At 50.3% G+C, this 24,709-nt stretch overlaps 1 protein-coding gene across 6 annotated transcripts in view; it reads right to left on the bottom strand.

Annotated features, from left to right (window-relative positions):
* Positions 1-24,709, bottom strand: part of DOCK3 (dedicator of cytokinesis 3) — a 628,721-nt gene that overhangs the window by 477,161 nt on the left and 126,851 nt on the right. For all 6 annotated transcript variants that reach the window (XM_074958290.1, XM_074958294.1, XM_074958289.1 and 3 more), the window contains exon 3: positions 6,807-6,847. In XM_074958290.1, the coding sequence (XP_074814391.1) occupies positions 6,807-6,847 (41 nt within the window). The remainder of the gene's footprint in view (positions 1-6,806; positions 6,848-24,709) is intronic.

Here is a 24,709-nt window from a genome sequence, read left to right as displayed (position 1 = left end):
AATTCCCCATCTGCAAAATGGAAATAATAATCCTCCCTCATCTCACAGAGGTGTTGTAAAAATGTATTCATTCATATTGATGAAGCACTCACATATCATACTGATGAGTGCCCTAGAAAAACCTATGTGGAAATTAACAAGTCTGTCTTCAGAGCAGGGTTTCAATAGTGTGAATTGGGAGTGCTTTGTTCCAGGTGAGCCTTGAGTGGGCCTGACTGCTATAAAAAGGCAGTCAGATGAGAACCAGTTGAGCGGCAAACAGTGGAGAGGCTAACAGAGGGAGTTTGACTGGGAGTTCGCCTAGGGAGAGGCCACTGAGGCTTTAGTCTCACAGGCTTCTCTGAATAGTTACTGCAACAGCTGAGGAAGCTCATAGAAGGAAGGTAATATGGACGGTGAGCGATCAGCTGTTGTGACCTGCACAGGATGTGCTATGTCTGTCTTTCTTCCACAGGACAGAAGAGGTTTTGTCTGTACAAAGTGCAAGCTGGTCTCCATATTGGAAGAGAAGGTTCAAGGTCTGGAGAAACAAGTATCAATGCTGCGTTGCATAAGAGAAATTGAAGATTTCCTGGACTGACATCAGGATATGCTTCTACGTGCACAACATTCTGAAGATTCAGAGCAGGCTGCGCAGCAGGGATAAAAGGACGGTGAAGAAAATTGGCAGCATGTGACCTCCAGAAGAAGAAAGAGGCGCATCGATGTACCAGCAATGCAGATACAGGTGAGCGACTGTTTTCATGTTCTCTCCACAGGTACTAATGTGGAGAGTGGACTAGATGATACATCTGAGGGAAGGGAGCAGAAGGAGACTCCACCGATTGGAAGGCATGAGATGCACTGTCCTAGGGATGGGGGTTCCATGACCGCCGCTCCCAAGAAAAGGAGGTGGGTGGTGGTGGTCGGGGACTCCCTCCTACGGGGGACTGACTCATCTATCTGCCGTCCTGACCGGGAAAGCCGAGAAGTGTGCTGCTTGCCAGGAGCTAGGATTCACGATGTGATGGAGAGACTGCCGAGACTCATCAAGCCCTCGGATAGCTACCCCTTCCTGCTTCTCCAGGTGGGCACCAATAATACTGCCAAGAATGACCTTGGCGGATCACTGCACACTATGTAGCTCTGGGAAGAAGGATAAAGGAGTTTGAGGTGCAAGTAGTGTTCTCGTCCATCCTCCCTGTGGAAGGAAAAGGCTCGGGTACAGACCGTTGAATCGTGGAAGTCAATGAATGGCTACGCAGGTGGTGTCGGAGAGAAGGCTTCGGATTGTTTGACCATGGGATGATGTTTCAAGAAGGATTGCTAGGCACAGACGGACTCCACCTAACAAAGAGAGGGAAGAGCATCTTCACAAGCATGTTGGCTAACCTAGTGAGGAGGGTTTAAACTAGGTTCGCTGGGGGGAAAGAGACCAAAGCCCTGAGGTAAGTGGGATACTGGGAGGAAGCACAAAAAGAAGAGTGCAAGAGGGGAGGACTCCTGCCTCATACTGAGAAAGTGGGATGATCAGCACGTTATCTTAAGTGCCTGTACACAAATGCAAGAAGCCTGGGAAACAAGCAGGGAGAACGGGAAGTCCTGGCACAGTCAAGGAATTATGATGTGTTTGGAACAACAGAGACTTGGTGGGATAACTCACATGACTAGAGTACTGTCATGGATGGATATAAACTGTTCAGGAAAGACAGGCAGGGCAGAAAAGGTGGGGGAGTTGCACTGTATGTAAGAGAGCAGTATGACTGCTCGGAGCTCCGGTATGAAACTGCAGAAAAACCTGAGAGTCTCTGGATTAAGTTTAGAAGTGTGAGCAACACGGGTGATGTCGTGGTGGGAGTCTGTTATAGACCACCAGACCAGGGGGATGTGATGGACGAGGCTTTCTTCCGGCAACTAACAGAAGTTACTAGATCGCAGGCCCTGGTTCTCATGGGGGACATCAATCACCCTGATATCTGCTGGGAGAGCAATACAGCAGTGCACAGACAATCCAGGAAATTTTTGGAAAGTATAGGGGACAATTTCCTGGTGCAAGTGCTGGAGGAACCACTAGGGGCAGAGCTCTTCTTGACTGGCTGCTCAGAAACAGGGAAGAATTAGTAGGGGAAGCAAAAGTGGATGGGAACCTGGGAGGCAGTGACCATGAGATGGTCGAGTTCAGGATCCTGACACAAGGAAGAAAGGAAAGCAGCAGAATACAGACCCCGGACTTCAGAAAAGCAGACTTTGACTCCCTCAGGGAACTGATGGGCAGGATCCTCTGGGAGAATAACAGGAAAGGGAAAGGAGTCCAGGAGAGCTGGCTGTATTTTAAAGAATCCTTATTGAGGTTGCAGGAACAAACTATTCCAGTGTGTAGAAAGAATAGTAAATATGGCAGGCGACCAGCTTGGCTTCACAGTGAAATCCTTGCTGATCTTAAACACAAAAAGAAGCTTACAAGAAGTGGAAGATTGGACAAATGACTGTGGAGGAGTATAAAAATATTGCTCAGGCATGCAGGAGTGAAATCAGGAAGGCCAAAACATACTTGGAGTTGCAGCTAGCAAGGGATGTTAAGAGTAACAAGAAGGGTTTCTTCAGGTATGTTAGCAACAAGAAGACGGTCAAGGAAAGTGTGGGCCCCTTACTGAATGAGGGAGGCAACCTAGTGACAGAGGATGTGGAAAAAGCTAATGTACTCAAATGTTTTTTTTGCCTCCATCTTCATAAACAAGGTCAGCTCCCAGACTACTGCACTGGGCAGCACAGTATGGGGAGAAGGGGACCAACCCTCTGTGGAGAAAGAAGTTATTCAGGACTATTTAGAAAAGCTGGATGAGCACAAGTCCATGGGGCTGGATGCACTGCATCCAAAGGTGCTAAAGGAGTTGGCGGATGTGATTGCAGAGCCATTGGCCATTATCTTTGAAAACTCATGGCGATCGGGGGAGGTCCCGGATGACTAGAAAAAGGCTAATGTAGTGCCATCTTTAAAAAATTGAAGGAGGAGAATCCGGGGAACTACAGGCCAGTCAGCCTTACCTCGGTCCCTGGAAAAATCATGGAGCAGGTCCTCAAGGAATCAATTCTGAAGCACTTAGAGGAGAGGAAAGTGATCAGGAACAGTCAGCATGGATTCACCATAGATTCACCATGTCTGACTAATCTAATTGCCTTCTACGATGAGATAACTGGCTCTCTGGATGAGGGGAAAGCAGTGGACGTGTTATTCCTGGACTTTAGCAAAGCTTTTAATATGGTCTCCCACAGTATTCTTGAAAGCAAGCTATAGTCCATTCATCCAGCCCATTCTTCTTTAAGGTGGATAGAAAGCTGGCTACATCGTCGGGCTCAACGGGTAGTGATCAATGGCTCCATGTCTAGTCAGCAGCCGGCATCAAGCGGAGTCCTGGGGCCAGTTTTGTTCAATATCTTCATTAACGATCTGGAGGATGGCATGGATTGCACCTTCAGCAAGTTAGCAGATGACACTAAACTGGGAGGAGTGGTAGATATGCTGGAAGGTAGGGATAGGATACAAAGGGACCTAGACAAATTAGAGGATTGGGCCAAAAGAAATCTGATGAGGTTCAACAAGGACAAGTGCAGAGTCCTGCACTTAGGACGGAAGAATCCCATGCACTGCTACAGAATAGGGACCAAGCGGCTAGGCAGCAGTTCTGCAGAAAAGGACCTAGGGGTTACAGTGGACGAGAAGGTGGATATGAGTCAACAGTGTGCCCTTCTTGTCAAGAAGGCTAACGGCATTTTGGGCTGTATGAGTAGGAGCATTGCCGGCAGATAGAGGGACGTGATCATTCCCCTCTATTTGGCATTGGTGAGGCCTCATCTGGAGTACTGTGTCCAGTTTTGGGCCACACACTACAAGAAGGATGTGGAAAAATTGGAAAGAGTCCAGTGAAGGGCAACAAAAATGATTAGGGGGCTGGAGCAGATGATTTATGAAGAGCGGCTGAGGGAACTGGGATTATTTACTCTGCAGAAGAGAAGAATGAGGGGGGATTTGATAGCTGCTTTCAACTACCTGAAAGGGGGTTCCAAAGAGGAAGGATCTAGACTGTTCTCAGTGGAACCAGATGACAGAACGAGGAGTAATGGTCTCAAGTTGCAGTGGGGGAGGTTTACGTTGGATATTAGGAAAAACGTTTTCACTAGGAGGGTGGTGAAGCACTGGAATGGGTTACCTAGGGAGGTGGTGGAATCTCCTTCCTTAGAGGTTTTTAAAGTCAGGCTTGACAAAGCCCTGGCTGAGATGATTTAGTTGGGGATTGGTCCTGCTTTCAGCAGGGTGCTGGACTAGATGACCTACTGAGGTCCCTTCTAACCCTGATGTTCTATGATTCTATGTGCAGTAAATAAGCCATGGGGCCACACAACAAACAATAGAGAAAACAATATCTAATAGCTGCTCGTTAAGCAGGCACTTTCCATTTTGTTTACTTTGTCCACTCGGGCTCACACAGTCTGTCCCAGTCTGCTCACCTTCTCACTCCCAAACTCCCTTCTTCTGTTCTCTGCTCCTCTCTTTCCCATCTTCACCCCTGCTACTCAACATCCTGACTTCCACATCTCCCCTCTGCTCCTCAGCCTCTACTTTCAAGTCAACTTGCTTTCTCATTCTCTTCCATTCTGCCACTACAGAAGCAGAAGCATTGAGAGCAAAGGAGAGAGTCTCCCTGCTCTTACTTCTGGTGCCTGGTGCCACAGTGTCCCTTTGCTGCCAGCAGGAGCAATTGCAGGCAAAGTCCTGCATGGCTCCTGCAGGCCTAGGATACAGCATGCTCAGTTGCTCTGTCAGGATGGCACAGATAACCTTGCCAGCACATAGGAGCTCTGTAGTGGTGGAGCACATTTTGTACAGACAATCTTCAGAAAATAATGCTGCTAACCTTTAACAAAACTCTACTAATCATGTCCAAACTGTGATTTTCCAGGGACTTATAAACTTGGCCAAATTTGAGAAGATTTTCACTGCGACCAAAGACATCTCTGACACCAGAGTGACCCCTTTGCAAATTTCAAACGTCTGCTGCAAAGCATGGAAGTGCTAGAAGAGCGGTTCTCAAACTGGGGGTCAAGACCCCACAGGGGGTCGTGAGGTTATTACACCGTGGGGGGGGGGTCGCAAGCTGTCAGCTTCCACCCCAAACCCCACTTTGCCTCCAGAATTTATAATGGTGTTAAATATATTTTTAAATGTTTTTAATTTATAAGGGGAGGGTCACACTCAGAAGCTTGCTATGTGAAAGGAGTCTCCAGTACAAAAGTTTGAGAATCCCTGTGCGAGGGTATCTCAAAGAAAGAGTTGAGAATTTTTTTGATGTGAGCAAAACAATGTATTTTTCCTCACCTTGTTGTAAGAAATGGCTGAAACATTTTAGCTGAAACTTTCCAAAAACATTCATCCTGAGAGAAACAACTGACACGGGGAAATTTGAGTCTGAACGGTTTATGTTTGGCAAAGTTATAAGTAACTGAAAACAAGGTCTCATAATGGAAAGCACTGCATCTTTAACGACAAGCACAGCTACCAGCTTTACCTACAATTAGTTGTGTACACACCATTTTAAATACAATCATACCAAAAAAATGGCTACTTTTCCCTACTTTTCACAGTATCCCGAAAAAAAGATGCCAAGATTCAAAATACACAGTTGCTCAGCATCAAGAAAAAATATAAGAGCCATCCACACAGAGATCAAAAGCTAGCAAACAAGCAATATACACAGGAGCTAAACAATAAACTAGTTCAACAATTCTTAAAAACTCACTGAGTACTAAAATGAAGAATTTTCAAGGAACAAAAATAAAGAGGAGGAAAAATCACTTTCCATTGAAATACAAACTTGAAGCAGATTTTTCCATAGGTTTTCCCAACAAGAGTGACTTCACCAAGAAAGTCAATAGCAAACACACACATTTTAACCATACAAAAATACTGGAAAGGTGGAAATACAACTTGGATTTACTTCATCTGATTTACTCCCACTTTATGCCGTCTGTTTCTGAGGCACTGTGTTGGTTACCTAGGAAACTGGTAGGTTTGAATGGCTCTTGTGTCAGAACTGTGAACACAGATTTATGCAGTGTACAATGTAACAATAAATGCACAAATGAATGAAATGCTCAACAACTTAGGGAAGCTTTATTAGAAGAAAAATATAATTAATTGATTATGTAGGGTATAGTTTTGAAAAAACAAAAAATTCGTTAGACACTAGTGTTCATTAATATATTTTTACAAATTACATTGAAAATTACAGTATTTTAAACAAAAGCCAGTTGAATGTTAGAAATAGCTTGTGTCTTTGTATACTTAAGCGTACATGAACACACACAAAAATTCACAGCCAGCATAAAGAGCCCTCCTGGTGCAAAATTTCCTTGATTAGACTATAAAATCTGTAAAATATAAAACATTAACAATATTTTCCCCAATTAGCTTTATTTTAAAAATTCTCATATTTCTATTTTGATAAAGTGAATTATTTAAATTTGTTTTAAAAATCCTGAATTAAGAATTGTACAGGCTTATTTAGGCATTTGGGCTTTTTTGAAAAAAAAAAAAAAAAGTCAAAATGGATACAGCCTACATGTATGCAGGTGGAAAAGGTCTCTGAACCTTTGGGATGATTAAGAAGCAATTCAGAAAAAAATTCAGTACAATTGTGTGTGCCAAAATAATTGTAAAGGGAAGTAGAGTCTTAAGAGTGAGGGAGAACATGGGTTAGGGCTGCAACAGCAAGGTGAAAAGCCCTCATTCTCAAATAATTGTTAAAAATAGAGACTATATTTACACTTACCTTTACATTTGGCTTCTTAATGGAAACTCCTCTGTACCAGCCTAAAACAGGACAAAATATACTGTATTAAATTGTGGCATTGCATTTTTTTATACTGAAATAATCTGACTGCCAATGGCAAAACCGTCCAAATGCTCAGGTCATCTTTTACTCCTGAGGGTATTTTGTGCCAAAAAATTATGCATCAAAAAAATTAAAATTCTCGCACAATATTTTAAAATTCTGCAAAATTCTGCAAATATTATTTGTCAAATAAATGTGGAGGCTCCAGCATAGCATTGGGGAACACAGGCCACTAGCTGCACAGAGGTGGGATATCACTGTACAGCTCCTCCGCCCCGGGACACGGACTCAGCAGGGAGGCTGCACCCTACTCTGACACAGTGCAAGGACTGGGCCTGCGCCTCCATGCTAGGTGCACCAGGTGTGAGCAGGCAGGCTCAGCAAGACAGGATCCAAGTGTGGAGGGGCTTAGTATGTGGGGGGAGGGATCCAGGTGTGGGTTGAGAGGGTTTTGTGTGGGGCAATCTGGGTGCAGGCGGCTCAGTGGGGGATCTGGATGCACAGGGGCTTGTTGCAGGGTTCTGGGTGCAATGGTAATGGGACTCTGCAGGGTGGTCCAGGTGAAGGTGGTTGGGGCTCAGTGGTGGGGAGTTTCTGGGTGTGGGCGTATAGAGCTCGGCAGGGGGGTCTGGGTGTGTGGGGCTCAGTGGTGGGGTCCAGATGCTGGGGGAGTGGAGCTCAGTGGAGTGGGGATCCAGGTGCAACTGGTTGGAGCTCGGTGAGGTGGGGATATGGGTGGCTCATCGGGGTAGTCGGGCCCATCAAGGTGGGTTCTGAGTGCAGGGGGGGTTAGGCTCGGTGAGAGGGTCTGGGTATAAGGGGGTCTGGATTCACAGGGGTTGGGCGGATGGCAGAGCAGCTCCCTGTACAGGGATCCCTCCCCCTGCAGCTGAGGAGCAATGGGTGCAGGAAGCAGGGGGAGAGATGGGGTTTTCAGAGCTTCCTGCAGCCAGGGGAGAAATCTGGGGTGGGTCTGACCCGGTCCCAGATGCCATGCATGGGAAGAGTAAGTCCAGTCCTCCCCAGCCCAGCCCGGACTAGCAACCGAGTCCAGCACAGGATAGGAGACACCAACCAGGACTGCCCCAGTCCCACCTCTTGCCCCACAGTGATTTACCACTCTGCCGGCTGCTCTAGGCATCCAAAACATATTGCTGGGGAAGGTTGTGTGACTGCTCTTGTGAGTTCTCTTTGCTTCCTCAGCAGAAAGTCATTTTTCTGCGGGGAATCAAAGAAATCTGCGGGGGACATAAATTCTGTGCATGCACAGTGGCACAGAATTCCCCCAAGAGTAATCTTTGAAACAGTCACTATAGCTCACATAGGTTATTAACTCTTGAAAGATTTTTACTCTGCAGTGACCACAAGCCATAAGAATCTTGTACTCCTGCTTATTCCCGTGAAGGACAGAAACAGCTTAGTGTTTGTAGTCTCTTTAAACTACTTTGAACCATTGGCAGCTGTGGTGAGTACACATTCAGCACACAGGCAATAATTCAGCCTGAACATCTTTCCTACATGGGAGAAGACATTCCAGTACATTTCTAACATACTTGAATTTTAAAGGTTCAACATTTAATCAGGAAAGCAAACTTGTGGAAAGGACGTATACTGTGTAAACACTGCCCTGTCATGGTTTCTCTGGTGTGGGATCAGTTAAGTTGCATAAACAATGCCAAAGGTCACAATGGGAACACCAGGAGCTGTATCTTGGATGACAGGAGTCAGCAAGGCCCTTCACACTACTTAAACACTGCAGTTGCACTATGCTTGGATGGGGTGCCCAGTGGCAGTGTCTCTAAAGGACAATGATGGAAACAAGTCAAGGAATGGACCTCAGGTTCTACAATTGCACAAATCCAATTATTACTCTTAAATCCCATTCCAGTGTCACACAAGAGCTCCAGATAGTAGTATTCCAACAACAGCCTGCAGTAAGGGCTACAAGGGGTTCAAATTTCATTCTCCACAAGCTACCTGAGCTTCACCAACAGGTGAGAATAATTTCACCTTATGTAAGCTAGCATCAGCAACAAAAACAGGAAAAAATCAAAACTGATGGTGCTGAAAGACCAACAAGGTTGATACTGGAGAGCTGAGTGAGAGAAACAAATGGACAGAGACTATGAGAAAACAGTCAAACCTAGGAAATATATCTAGCCGAGGGGAGTGAAGCACAGATTCCTTTTCTTTTTTCCCTTTTCGTGCCACAAACGTAATATATTTCGGTTATGTTACTATTTATTATTATAGGCAGAGCTGGTAGCTATGCCTACAGTTAAAGTTGTTTAACCTTTTCCATTTTAAAACCCAGTTTTCAGCTGCTTAAATTTTCCCAAACTTCAACATTAAGGCTGAAATTTTATATGCCAGGTGTTTGCCTCAGGGTAATCAACCAAAATGGGTTAGCTGTTTCTGAGAACAAGATTAGAGAAAAATGTGTTTTGCCTATGTAAAAATTTTTCTCAATCACTTCATTGAGAAATTCTAGTATCTCCATGCTCTGGAGCAGAAAACTGGCAACTGAGATTGCACGGGTGTCAGACACATGCCTTTTGTTATCCCAAGGAAAACTGCCCAAATCTGAATGAGTTATAAACCTCTGAATAAAAAGTTTCACATATTTACACATATTCAGAAGAAATTTCTTAGAGTTCAGCAGCTCAATTCTCCAAAGATTCCATCCGCACTGAGCATGCTCCATCCCAGGAAACCTGGGCTGATCAGAACTTTTACTGCAATTACTCATCCTCATTGCTGGGGAACACTGTGGCATCAGACACCAGAACTGAGAACAGGGAGACCTTCTCTCCAGTGTTCTCAATGCTCCTTGCTAGCACACAGGCAGTGTGGAGAAGTATTAAGCAGCTTGACTGACATGCAGAGGCGTGGGGGCTGAGGAAGGGGAAGAGGAGCAGACAGGGGGACGAATTAGGAACAGGAGCCAGGGAGGGATAGGAGCATGGGGGAGGATAGGGACAGAGGATATAGGAGCAGGAACTAAAGAAGGCAGGGATAGGAGCAGAGGATGAGGACAGGAGCCGTGGGAATTGGAGACAAGGTTAAGAGCTCTGAGGCGAGGCAGTGATGGAACCAGATGAGGGAGGGGAGAGACACAGGAGGGTTTGTAAACACGAGAGCACATTCCCCTCCAGAACTCGAATTGAACCCAGGATTCCTGAGTCTCAACTTTTCTCTGCTGTCTAGCAAATAATTATAAAACCCAAAGTTTGTGTCTCATACCCCTCTAGAAGGTAAGTCTATACAGATAACAGTCTTCAACAGCTACTTGTTAACCTGTGGTTTTGTACATATCCATTATGATAAAGTATTTAATTATATGATCATCTACTACTGTTTCCATAAAACCCCTGCCTCATTCAGTGCACAGAATGGACAGTGCTCAGGGAATGAATCAGGGATGTGTAGTGAATAAGGCTGTTGTCTGTAGGACTCATGCCTCAGTGTTTATAAGTCAGAAGGTGTATTGCGAATGAGGTGGTGTAACTGCAGACTATCATAATGGATATGCACAAAGAGTAAATTAATGAATCACAGACAACCTTAATTCTGGCATTTCCTAAATACTGAGGTCTTGACATTGCAACCTTAAGATTCTTTTACTGTTGTTTTTGTATATTATTATTACTATAGTACTGAGGTTTTTTCTTTTTAAAATAATCTCCTCTTATAAAAATGTACACATAGCAATTTTTTCAATAATCAGCAATTCTAACATAATATTACTGTTATTAATCATTTGTATTATGGCTACATGTACAAGCCCCATTCAATATCAGGGCCTAATTATGCTTGGCATTTTACAAACAAACACCAATAAAGAGGAGATCCCTGCCCTGGATTATAACACGTTCCCACTCTCTACTATGATAGTATGTTAAAGAATCAAAAATAAATATTCATACCCAGTTCCTCTGACCAAAAAAAATAAAATATTACAGAACTAATGAGGGCATCAATACTGACTCCATAGTTGAGACTCAATTGATTCTAGCACATAAAGGAGGCATACCACAGGTTTGTTATGGACAGAAAAACAAAGCATATCTTCTTTAAAATTACTGCAGTTGTTAAGGTTCCTTCCCCACTCTGAACTCTAGGGTACAGATGTGGGGACCTGCATGAAAGACCCCCTAAGCTTATTCTTACCAGCTTAGATTAAAAACTTCCTCAAGGTACAAACTTTGCCTTGTCCTTGAACCCTATGCTGCCACCACCAAGCGTATTAAACAAAGAACAGGGAAAGAGCCCACTTGGAGACGTCTTCCCCCAAAAAATATCCCCCCAAGCCCTACACCCCCTTTCCTGTGAAAGGCTTGATAAAAATCCTCACCAATTTGCATAGGTGAACACAGACCCAAACCCTTGGATCTTAAGAACAATGAAAAATCAATCAGGTTCTTAAAAGAAGAATTTTAATTAAGGAAAAAGTAAAAGAATCACCTCTGTAAAATAAGGATGGTAAATACTTTACAGGGTAATCAGATTCAAAATATAGAGAATCCCTCTAGGCAAAACCTTAAGTTACAAAAAGACACAAAAACAGGAATATACATTCCATTCAGCACAGCTATTTTACCAGCCATAAACAAAACAGAATCTAACGCATATCTAGCTAGATTACTTACTAAGTTCTAAGACTCCATTCCTTTTCTGTTCCCGGCAAAAGCATCACACAGACAGACAGACCCTTTTTTCCCCCCCCCCAGCTTTGAAAGTAACTTGTCTCCTCATTGGTCATGTTGGTCAGGTGCCAGCGAGATTATCCTAGCTTCTTAACCCTTTACAGGTGAAAGGGTTTTTGCCTGGCCAGGAGGGATTTTATAGTTCTGTATACAGAAAGGTGGTTACCCTTCCCTTTATATTTATGACAGCAGTTCACATACAGAATGATTTTTGACAGTTTACAATCTTTTAATTACTTTAGGAATGAAAAATAATTAAAAATGGGTCCTTTAAGAAATTGAGTACCCAGTGTCAGACCTTTGCCTCTAACAATCTCAGTAACAGCATAAAAGACTCTTCAAATTTCTCATATAAGTAAAAGTAACTGAAATTATACGTATCGGCCTGCAGCGGGGTCTTATTGGAAAACCCGGGAAGCGGGTGGGTGCAAGCCCACCCACTGCTAAAGGCCCTTCCCCCAGCCTAGAGGGAGGGACCACTGGACCCAGGGACCAACTGATTACAGGGGGCAACTAATGAAAAACAGGGACCGGAGTGAGGGTCAGAGGTTCAAAATGAGGATACCGGAGGAGGACACCGAGCAGAGAACCCCGGACAGCGCCCACTGCTCCTCAAAGCTGTTGAGGGAGCCAGCAGACGCAGCCCAGTGGAACTCTGCCCAGATGCATGAAACTAGGGAGGAACGGAAATAGGCCCCGCAGTCGCAGAGGACCCCCTCGTCCAACATCCTCCTCCTGGTATTGTAGATGGAGACTTTGGCCAGAGCCAGAAGGAGGTTGACAAGGAGGTCTCACGACTTCGTGGGGCCACAGATAGGGTGTGCAAAGAGGAACAAGTGTGGGGAAAAGTGCAGCCAGAACCTCAACAAGAGGTTCTGGAGGAGCCAGAATAGGGGCTGCAACCTGGCGTATTCGAGATAGGCATGCGCCAGGTTCTCCCTCACACCGCAAAAGGGGCAGGCCTCAGGTGTAGGGGTGAACTGCGCCAGGTGCATGCCCGTGCTCATGGCTCCATGAAGGAGCCGCCAACTAATGTCCCCAGTGGGCCGTGGGACCAAGGTGGAATAAAGGCTGGCCCACCGGGGCTCCTCACCCTCTTTAGGTGGAAGATAGTCCCACCATTTGGTGTCAGGGCGGGACATGAGGGTGAAGAAATGTAACGTATGGAGCACGAGCATGTACAGATGGTTTCTGGGCGTGGTTCGAAACCGGACTGGCTGCAGGGAATGCAACCGGCTCAGAGTGTGGGAGCGGGGAGGCCGGGGGGGGCTCATGGAACAGGGGCCCAAGAAAAATGTCCGGAGGGCCAGGAGTGAGGGGTGGGCGGGGAACATTCTCTTACAGGGCTCACCGCAGGAAAGCGAGAGAATCGGGTGACAAGGCGGCCTTCACCTACTGGAGTACGCGCCTGGGGGTCGAAAGGGTGGAAAGCGGAGGCGGCGGAGGAAGGCGTGCACCAACATACTCCACGCCGGACTACCTGCACCATAAAGGAGCCTCTGCAGGGCCTGGAGATGGAAGACATGGACCTGGCTGCGCAAGCAAACTAGACCCTGTCCTCCCTCCTCCAGGGGAAGACTCAGAGCCCCTGCAGAGACCCAGTGCAGCCCCGGCCAGAAGAACTCCAGAGCCATCCTCTGGAGCCTGGCCAGGATCCTCGGGGCCAGGCTCAGGGTGTTGAGTCGGTGCCAAAGCATGGACAGGACCAGTTGGTTCAGCACCAGCACCCTCCCTCACAGGGAGAGACACCGGAACAGTCCTGTCCATCTCTGCAGCCGCTCACCCACCCTGGCCTCCAAATCCTGCCAGTTCTCCGGCGGAGAAGGATGCTTGGCGGAGAGATAAACGCCAAGATAGAGCAGCGGACCCACGCTCCACCGGATGGCTTGAAGCGCGGGTGGGAGGGAGCTCACCTGCCACCCATCCCCAACCACCAGGCCAGAGCTCTTGACCCAGCTGACCCGGGCGGAGGAGGCAGCCAAATAAACCAGGTCGTCCAGGTCCTGGACCACGAGGAGCACGTCATCGGCGTACGCCGACGGGACCAGCCGCAGCTCCGGCTCCCGAAGCGCCAACCCCATCAACCTCCGACGGAGGAAGGGCTCTATCACCAGAGCATACAGCTGGCCCGAAAGGGGGTGCCTCTGCCATACTCCCCGCCCGAAGCTGACCGGTTCAGTCAGGATCCAGTTGAGCCTGACCAGATACTCCGTGTCGGCGTACAGCACCTGGAGAAAGCCCACAAACTGGGGCCCGAAGCCGAACGCCCGCAGGGTGCCCAGGAGATACCCGTGGTCCACCCCGTCGAACGCCTTCTCCTGGTCCAGGGACAGGAGGGCGAACGACAGACCATCCTTACGCCCCAGCTCCAAGACGTCCCGGACCAAATACAAGTTGTCAAAGATGGACCAGCCTGGGACGGTGTAGGTCTGGTTGGGATGGACCACGTCCGCCAGCACGGACCCCAGCCACAGCGAGATGGCCTTCTCTACGACCTTGTAGTCCGTGCTGAGGAGCGAGATGGGACGCCAATTCCGTAAGTCGCGGAGGTCCCCCTTCTTTGGCAATAAGGCGAGCACAGCTCGCCTGCACGAGAGAGGGAGGACCCCGCTTTGCAAGGACTCGGCCCAGATGATGACAAGGTCCGGGCCGAGGACGTCCCAAAACATGCGGTAGAACTCCATGGTCAGCCCATCTATGCCCGGAGATTTGTTAGTGGGCATGCGACAGAGGGCTTCCGAGAGTTCAGCCAGAGAGAGAGGCACCTCCAGCCGGTCTCGGTCGCCCGTACTGACTGTTGGGAATTCGGTCCAGAGCACCCTGCGGGCATCGGCATCAGTCGGATCCGGGGAGAAAAGGTTAGCGTAGAAGACCCTGGCCCTTCCATGCATCTCCTCCGGATCTGTGAGGGGGGTCCCGTCCTCTGCCAGGAGGCAGGTGACGTGCTTTTTGGCCTCCCTCCTTTTCTCCAGGACGTAGAAGAAGCGGGAGCCGCGATCCATCTCCCAAAGGTGGTGGATGTGGGATCGAACAAAAGCTCAATGGTCCTCCAGGGCCCGGAGCTCCTCACGCTTCTCCAAGTACGCTGCGCAGAGAGGTGGATCCTTGGGGACGGAGGCAAGACACCTCTCTAGCTCTAAAATCTCCCGCTCCAACTGCCCTATCACCGCATCCCTCCGCCGGGTGGCGCCCCAGGTGTAGTCGCGGCAGAAGAGCCGTGCGCGCACCTTCCCCACATCCTACCACCGCCTCGCCGAGGGAAGGGCACGCCGCTGCCCCCGCCAGGCCAGCCAGAACTCCCGGAAGGACGCCACGAAGCCCACGTCCGCCAGCAAGCTGTTATTAAAATGCCAATAGGGCCCGGCCTCTCCAGACTGAGAGAGGCTGTCACGGTCACCAAGTGGTGATCCGAGAACCGGGCCAGCCGGATGCCGGAGGCATACACTCGTGCCAGATGGAAACACGAGATATGAATGCAGTCCAACCGGGAGTGGCGCGACTGATCTCCCTCCACCTGGACATAAGTAAAGGTAACATCGTCGTCCAGGTGGTGGTCGCGCCAGACGTCCACCAGGGAGTGATGATCCACGATCTCCCTGAGGACGCCCGCGGCTGCCTGGGATGTCTCGACTCCTGAGAGGTCCCGCTCCTCGAGGGTGGTGTTGAAGTCCCCGCCCAGGACCAGGCACTTGTGAGGATCCAGGGTGCCGAGGAAGGCCGACGCCTGCCGAAAGAAACGCACTCGTTCCGGGCATGCGTTTGGGGCGTAAACGTTGACCAGGTTTAATCTTAGCCCCTCTACGCAGGCCCGGACATGCAACAGGCGACCCAGCACGACCTCGGCTACCCCCAGCACCTCGGGTCGTAGCTCGGGGGAGAACAGGGTAGCCACCCCAGCCGAACAAGCGCCGAGGTGGCTAAAGTAAACGTCGTCCCCCAATTCCAGCCGCCAGCTAGCCTCGACGGCTGGAGCCACGTGGGTCTCCTGCAGGAAGATCACAGAGTACCCCCCTCCCAAAGGAAGGAGAGCACCTGGCTCCTGAAGAGACCCACGGTACAGCCCCTGGCGTTCAACGTAGCAAAGACGGTATCCTTCATAGGGAAGGCTGGGGTGAATCCTCACGGGCAGGGGAATTGACGGCCTCCAGCGGGCCCCGCAACAACCCATGTTCGACCCCAAAGGTCATCAGGGAGTTGCGGAACTTACGGGCCTGCCGGTAGGCTGTGAGGCCCTGCCTCCCGGTCCCTCTCTCCTCCCCCAAAAGGCCCTTCACGGCCCGGAGGACGTGATGGAAGTCCCCCCAGCGCTGGAGGGCGAGATGCACCTTGCCCTTTGAACCACGAGTGTCCAGCAGGAAATGGCGCAGCTCTTCCCTCAGCGCAGAGGGGGACGCGGCAGCCAACCCGCCGCCGCCCTCCGGCAAGGCCCCTAAAAGATCTTCGCGGCCTGCAGAGATGGGGAAGCATGGAGCGGAACCCCGGCGTAGTTGCGCCGGGCAGCCTGTCCCCATCCCCAGCACAGGAGGGGGCGGCAGAGGGAATAGTGCAGCCCCCATGATGTTAGGAAGAGGGGACACGAAAACCGCCCCCTGAGAATTGTCCGTAGACAGAGGAAACGAGACAACCTCAGGGGCGGCAATAACGTGGGCGGTGGCATGGAAGGGGGCGAGCAACTCATCGGGTACGGAAATAGGATCAGGGGCGGGGCGGGGACTGGGCCAGGGGCGAGGACAGAAGAAGGGGCGGGAGCAGGGACAAGGGTTGATATTGGGACCGGGGCAGGAAAGGGGCCGGGAGCAGGGGTAGGAACAGGAACGGGGACACTGATGGATTTACGGTCCCCGGCAACCGGGCTATCGGGGTGCGGCTCCTCTCGGCCAGGAGCGGGGGACAACGGGACCGGGGTCAGAGAGGGGCCTGCGCCGACGCCGGGCACGGGAGCTGTGAGAAACACGTCACCCACAGCCACGGCGTCAGGCACTACGGAAAGTTCAGTGGGGCCCCCCTCCGGAGGGGAAGCCAACCGCTCCATCCGGGCGCTAGAGGGCACGCCCACAGGCTCAGGGCCCGACCGCTCGGCATCAGCCGTCGCCTCTAGGGAGAGCCAGGGGCGCCCCCAGTACCAGAGCGGGGGCTACAGTTGGGAGTGAGGGGCAGGGAGAAGGAGGAGGGGGTGGTGGAACTGAGTCACCACCCAGATCGAGGCCCACTGACTGGGGGTCGTCCTCCCCCTGGGTGACCGGGGTCAGACCCAGAGCCTCGATCTCCTCGAATATGGAGGTAAATCCAGTCCCTGCGGCCCCAGAGTCCTCCCCGTCAGGAGCCAGGGCAGTAATAGCCCCGGTATCGACAACGGCAGGGGGCGCAGATGGCAAAGGGGCCAGGGGAACTCCTACAGAGGCCTCCTTGGGAGGGGACTCAACAAGGGGGGCGGTGACACCTCCGTCTGCTGCCATGGCTGCCATAGCCGGGGTCTCCTGCTGAGCTCCATCCGGAGGCGCGGCAGAAGATGTAACAGCATCAGCCCCCCGCAGCATTTTTCAAGGGGCCTCCTCTCCCTCCTCGTCGGAGGGGAGGGATCGAGCCCGCGATTTACGGGCGCCGCGCTTCCCCCGGATGAGCACCCAGCCCTCTGAAGTGGAGGTGGAGGGCCGGTCAGCAGGGGCAGGACCAGGGGGCAAGGGCGATCATTTTGGGGCTCGGGGCGGCAAGGGTGGGACAATGGGAGGAAGGGAAACCTCCCCTGGGGCGAGCCCTCTCCCTCAGCCAGCAGAGGTCTTGCCACCCTCTCCTCCACGGGAGGAGGGGCAGCAGCAGAGGCAGCCGGGCTGCCAGGGTCGCCGGCGGTGACAGGGCTGGCGCCCTCCCAGGTCTCGGGGGTCCCGGACGCTCCTCCGGGGCAGGCCAGGGGGCAGTCCCTCCGGACGTGCCCCATCGCCTGGCAGAGAAAGCACCGGGCCTCCCCTGTTGAATAATGGGCCTGGTAATGGCCCCCTGATAGGTTACCAAGAAGGACCCCTCGAGAGCCGCCATGCGTCACCTGCAGCACTTGAATCTGCACCTGCCAGCGGAAGGACAGAACGTGATGGAGGGCGGGGTCCTTGCAGCCCAGCGGGAGAGGGCTGATGATTGAGATGGGTTTCCCCAGGGTGGAGAGGGCAGGCAACAGGGCAACGTTGGGCAGGAAGGGTGGGACGGAGGTCAATACCACCCATATGCCCAAGTCCTCCGGGGTTCTAGGGCTACGAACAAGCCCTGCACTGCTACCTGGGCATACGCTCTGGGGGCTAGGGATGGAGCGCCCCCAGAGCTGGTGGAGGGAACGGCTGGGGAGGAAGGAGCTGTGGCAGATGTTGGGGCCACGGCAGGGAGAGCAGCCCCGCCAACAGGAGATTTTGTTTTCCGGGCGGGGCCTTTGCCCTTTTTATTCCCCTGGCCCTTTTTGCCAGTGGAAGGGGCAGCCATGGCAGCAGAGGAGTCTAGGCTAGGGGTGGTCAAGAGGGTAGCCGCTGGGATGGGCAAGGGTGGTGGCAGGGGAGGAACTATGGGAGCAGTGGGGGCAGGAGCAGGGGCAGGGACGGGACCAGGGGCAGAGGCAGGGTCCTCCTCCATGGTGGAAAGAGGCAGGAGGAGGCCCTAAATCGGGGGTGGGACAATGGACAACTGCTCCTCCCCAATAGATGGCAGGCAGGGGAGGAGGGTCCAGCAAACAGGGTATTGGAAATAGGGAAGGTGGGACAGGGCCAACCACTCCTCCCTGCTAGACTGTATACAGGATGGAGGGCACCAGCATGGGCCGGGGGGGGGGGGGGGACTGTAGGGGGGTGCCGGGGGAAGGGAAAAAGCAACCACTCCTCCCCACTAGGCTGCAGGCAGGGGAGGAGGGTGCTAACAACAGGAGGACACGGAGACAACAAAGGAGAGGGGGACAATCACGGGCATAGGGCAGGGCACCGGCTCCTCCAGCCGCACTCGGAAGGGGAAGGACTATAATTGCATCGGGGAGGTGCAGTGATCAGGGTAAACAACTTAAAAAAGGGGGGGGGGCACAAGTGCTCCAAAAGGGGACATGGGCACACCAAACTGCGGGTTGGACGGGGCAGGGGTCAGCGGGAGTCAGGGGGAACAGGAAACAAATGAGGGCGGGGCAAGTAGAGCACAAGGGGGGGGAACCCAACTCCTGGGAAAGGGCGGGGCAGGCAAAGTAACAAACTTGCAAGGGTTGGGGCAGGGCAGGCACACAAACAAACCCAGGAACCTAGGATGGGGTCAGGGTGGGACAGGCAAACAACCCGGGAAAAATCTTCCAGGGAGCTACGGGAGGAAGGGAGGAGAAAAACTGGGCTGGGGGGTAATGGGGAGACCCCCCCCACCCAAATGCAACTGAGGGAGAGGGGCCAAGTCCAAACAAAAGAGGGGGGGAGCGCACCCACGAGTGTTTGTGGGGCTCACTCCAGTCCTTGCTCGCTGCTGGAAACAGTCCCAGATGATGGTGGGTGAAGAAGCAAGCAGCCCCATCGAGGGGCAAGCAGCAGGTGTTGATGGTCAGGTGGGTTGGCGGAGAGGGCAGTGGCAAAAAGGGGTGGTGGTGGTGAAGGAAGATGTGGCGGGGGGCAGCAGGACTGGGGGAGAGCTCCACACCTCTCCCCCAGCAGCAAAAGGCTACCACCACCTGTTAAAGTGACTCAGTCCAATAACCGACCCCGTCCACAATTCTTTGCAGCGGTCTCGACGAGGCAGCAAGCCTAGAAGCTGCAGCAAGCGGGCGGTGACCAGCCAGGTGAGGACCCAGGCAGAAGGGGTGACAACGGTGGTGGTGGTGGTGGTGTCCTCGCTTCTCCTCCCTCCAGAGGGGTGGGGATGGGGGGGCAGGCCGGCAAGGCCCCTCCTCCCCACAGCAGCAACAACAACAGCAGCTCCCAGAAGGGGTCCTAGCCAGCAGCAGCCCTCCAGGGAGGGAGGCAGAGAGCTCCAGCCAGCAGTAACAGCCCAGGGAGGGAGGAAGCTCCAAACAACAACAGCAGCAGCAGCCCAGGAAGGGAGAGAGCTCCAGCCAGCAGGGCAGCCTGAACAGACTGACCTTTCCTTTCTGTAGTGGGGTGGTCACCTGCTCTTGCCTTGAAGGGCTTGAAATCAGCCCTGGGGGAGGGCTGCTGCTAGAGAAAGCAGCAAGCCTCAGCTAATTGGGGAAATGGCCACAGCTGTGGCCACACCCCAGTCAGGGCCCAGCTGGCCATTATAGAAGGGCCATGGGCAAGGAGGACATAGTTTCTCTCTACATGTTAAGAGGGAGGGGCCTGACTGCTGGGAGCTGAGCAGGGTACCTAAAGTGGAGCAGTGCTGGGGAAAGGCCAGAGGAGCTGGGGAGCTCCGGCCCGGGAAACCCCCAGGCTGCAGGCCTTGATGAAGGCCTAGGAAAAGGGTACTGGGGTTGCAGAGGGTAGCCCAAGGGTAGGCAGAAGCAGCAGGTCCAGACCCTCCTTGCCGATCATGAGTGGGAATTATACTGCAGATGGTGACAGGCAGTAACCAAAGACTGAGGCGAGGTGGGGATAGAGGGTGGGGGTTCCCGCAGGGGGAGACCCAGATCTGTGGAGGCACTGCCAGGGGGCACCAACCCGGCGTGAAAGGGGCACCAGGGTCCGGGAGGTACTCGGGGCCCCGCGGCAAGCAGGACACCAGCCTGCAGAGGGCGCCCCAGAGGCTCGAAACACTAATTCCCTGGACAACCAGCGGGAGGTGCCGCAGGGGCGAGTCCTGCCCCGCCACAAGGCCATATTTGATTTTTTCTTATTAATGGTCATTTTTCCCATTACCTTTCATAATTGAAAGTTTTTCTTTCAGCAAAGGCTGATACAATGGTCTGACAGAGAATTTCACAAAGAACAACCCTTTTTCAAAAGAGTTGCCGTTTCTCAGTGTTCTCAACAGTCCAGAAGCTACAATAGCCTTCAGATGGATGACGTCTTGAGAAGGGTTTCTCTTATCATTTTTCTCAATGAAAATTGCCCCACTCCACCGTAAAAGGGATTAAGAGCAGCTCTGAGAGCCTGGCGAGGTAGTTGGCCCCAGGTGTGGCTGACTTAATCAGGCCACAGCTGGCCTGAATAAAAGGGCTGTGGGGCCAGGAGACAGAGGAGTCTCACTCTAGCCCTGGAGTGGGAACTAAGGTACCTGAGTGGGAGAAAACACAGCAGTGCTGGGGAAGGGAAAAGGGAGCTGGGGAGCTCCAGCCTGGTAAACCGCCAGGCTGCAGGCCTTGTTGAAAGCCTACGAAAGGTACTGGAGATGCAGAGGGGGCAGCCCGGGGATAGGCAAAGGCAGCAGGTCTCACTCCCTTGCCAATGATGAGTGGCCATTACAAACTGCAGTCTGCCCCAGTGAAAGGGGCTAGATGATTAGTGGCAGTAGCCACTGAGGCAAGGTGAGGATAGAGGATTGGGGATTCCCCTGGGAGGGGAAACCCAAAGTGTGGGGGTACTGCTGGGGCAGAACCCTGAGGTAAAAGGGGCACTGGGGTCTGGGAGGGACACAGGACCTGAGGCAGGCAAGACACCGGCCAGCAGAGGGTGCCCCGGAGCTGGAATTGAACTAATTCCCAAAATGACCAGCAGGAGGTGTCGCGCTGGTGTCTTGCTTCACTACGCTCTTCCCTTGTACTGAGTGTAAAACCATCAAGGGAAAAGACCCTAAAGATCAGAAAGTTTAAAATGGCCATCTCTCTGAAGGGACACTGACTGATACTTCACTCCAACAACTGCCCCAAGATTGAGCGTTGTAACCTTGCTCAGACTTTTTACAAAAACTCCATATCAGCTATTGCCAACTACATGACATCAAAAATCATGAGATTCAATTTTTTTAAAAAATTAATGGATTTGGGGGCCAAACTGTGTTTTTTAGTCAGCCTTTTGACTTTCCAACTCCCCTCTGCTCTTCTGCCAGGGTGCAAGAGAGAATATCAGATTGAAAAGTCAACGCTTAATTAACACTAAAATTTACTGGCTGCTAGGATGGTGACTCTACTTACTCTCTCCATACCTCTAAGATGGGGAACTGCCATCCATTTCCCATTACAGTCTTGACTCTACCCTCTGAGTTTCCCCTTTTCCATCATATTCCCCTCCTCAGTCTTCCTCTGTGATCTGCCCTTGCATTCATTCTCCTGCTTCCTGTCCAATCACCTGCATGTCCATAAGTCAGGCACAAAAAAAAAATCAAATGAACATCCAAGAAAGGATATTTTCTTGCTACAAAGCACTCTCCCTGTGTATCAAGTTTTCCAAATATTTTTCAATAAAGATTTATGTGAGCTGCAAAGATCTTTACATGCAAAAATGTCTTTAAAACATAACCACCTTGCTAACTGCAGGAAATCTCGAATACAAGCAGAGTTTCCTATAACTCACTCAGTGCATTGGCACCCTGACAGCAGGACTGTCTGGATATGTAGACTCCCTCCTCAGGCCCTACGCTACCAGCACTCCCAGCTATCTTCGAGACACCACTGACTTCCTGAGGAAACTATAATCCATCGGTGATCTCCCTGAAAACATCATCCTAGCCACTATGGATGTAGAAGCCCTCTACACCAACATTCCACACAAAGATGGACTACAAGCCGTCAGGAACAGTATCCCCGATAATGTCACGGCAAACCTGGTGGCTGAACTTTGTGACTTTGACCTCACCCATAACTATTTCACATTCGGGGACAATGTATACCTTCAAATCAGCGGCACTGCTATGGGTACCTGCATGGCCCGACAGTATGCCAACATTTTTATGGATGACTTAGAACAATGCTTCCTCAGCTCTCGTCTCCTAATGCCCCTACTCTACTTGCGCTACGTTGATGACATCTTCATCATCTGGACCCATGGAAAAGAAGCCCTTGAGGAATTCCACCATGATTTCAACTATTTCCATCGCACCATCAACCTCAGCCTGGACCAGTCCACACAAGAGATCCACTTCCTGGACACTACAGTGCTAATAAGCAATGGTCACATAAACACCACCCTATACCGGAAACCTACTGACGCTATACTTACCTACATGAGTCCAGCTTTCATCCAGACCACACCACACGATCCATTGTCTACAGCCAAGCTCTATGATACAAACGCATTTGCTCCAACCCCGCAGACAAACACCTACAAGGTCTCTATCAAGCATTCTTACAACTACAATACCCACCTGCTGAAGTGAAGAAAAAGACTGACAGAGCAAGAAGAGTACCCAGAAGTTACCTACTACAGGACAGGCCCAACAAAGAAAATAACAGAACGCCACTAGCCGTCACCTTCAGCCCCCAACTAAAACCTCTCCAGCACATCATCAAGGATCTACAACCTATACTGAAGGACGACCCATCACTCTCTCAGATCTTGGGAGACAGGCCGGTCCTTGCTTACAGATAGCTCCCCAACCTGAAGCAAATACTCACCAGCAACCACACACCACACAACAAAAACACTAAGCCAGGAACCTATCCTTGCAACAAAGCCCATTGCCAACTGTGTCCACATATCTATTCAGGGACACCATCATAGGGCCTAATCACATCAGCCACACTATTAGAGGCTCGTTCACCTGCACATCTACCAATGTGATATATACCATCATGTGCCAGCAATGCCCCTCTGCCATGTACATTGGCCAAATCAGACAGTCTCTACGTAAAAGAATAAATGGACACAAATCAGACATCAGGAATTATAACATTCAAAAACCAGTCGGAGAACACTTCAATCTCTCTGGTCACTCGATTACAGACTTAAAAGTTGCAATTCTTCAACAAAAAAACTTCAAAAACAGACTCCAAAAAGAGACCGCTGAATTGGAATTAATTTGCAAAGTGGACACCATTACATTAGGCTTGAATAAAGACTGGGAGTGGATGTGTCATTACACAAAGTAAAACTATTTCCTCATGTTTATTACCCCTCCGTCCCTGTTTCTCACATATTCTTGTCAACTGCTGGAAATGGCCCACCTTGATTATCACTACAAAAGGTTTTTTTTGTTTGGTTTTTTTTAACTTCTTCTCTCCTGCTGGTAATAGCTCACCTTACCTGATCACTCTCGTTACAGTGTGTATGGTAACACCTATTGTTTCATGTTCTCTGTGTATATAAAATCTCCCCACTGTATTTTCCACTGCATGCATCCGATGAAGTGAGCTGTAGCTCACGAAAGCTTATGCTCAAATAAATTAGTTAGTCTCTAAGTGCCACAAGTACTCCTTTTCTTTTTGTGGATACAGACTAACATGCCTGCTACTCTGAAACCTACTTTTATTTGTAATCTTAATTTTTTAAAAAATAATTCACTCACATTCAAAGCATTTCAAAAATAATTTAAACCAGTCTACGTTGTTATATAATTTAGATAACTGTGTTAATATATAAATTATGTAGTAATAACAAATTCAGGGTTTTTAAAAACCTCATAATTATTTATCTAAATAACTGTTGGATGAAGTTTAAACACACACTGGCCAAAACACTCAGGTTTATTAATTCAAACATTTTTATGAACCAAAAGCATACCTTACAGTTACAATTACTATAAAAGCAATGAATGGAGGATAGGCAGAAAAAGACAACAGCCATTTATATTTTCCTGGAGGGCAGGCAGGTCACGATGGATTTCTCCTACGATGCCCCTTACCTTCTAGCATCTGTCTTCAAATCAATTTCAAATTACATACCCATAACTATCCTCCAATTAACATTAAGAATGTCTTGTATAACTCATACAATATAAATTCACGAGCTTAGATGTACAGAAAAGGAACACGTTCAGGGGCTGGTTCCAACACAGGACGCATCACCTCCTTCATCAGGTGAACTTTTAGGCAGAAGTCCTCTGCTTCTTTGTACTGGTGGGCAGGAGGTACAAACTGGACATTTGTCCCTCACGTGTCCTTCCCCAGGCAGATTAAGCAGCTTTTGTGCCTGTCCATGACAGGGAAAATCGTCCCACAGGTGGCACACTACTTGAAACCTGTCGATTTTTTTCATAATAAATTCCCAGATCACTACACTAAATACTTACAACAAACTAAACTATCTATAACTATATACGCCAAGCTTTTCAGAAAACGCTGGCTAACCAATGTAAAAAGCT

Source organism: Natator depressus, chromosome 7, assembly GCF_965152275.1.
Source record: "Natator depressus isolate rNatDep1 chromosome 7, rNatDep2.hap1, whole genome shotgun sequence".
Taxonomy (NCBI): Eukaryota; Metazoa; Chordata; order Testudines; family Cheloniidae; genus Natator; species Natator depressus.
The sequence above is the reverse complement of the archived record's forward strand: the minus strand, read 5'-3'. Positions and strand labels throughout refer to the sequence as shown.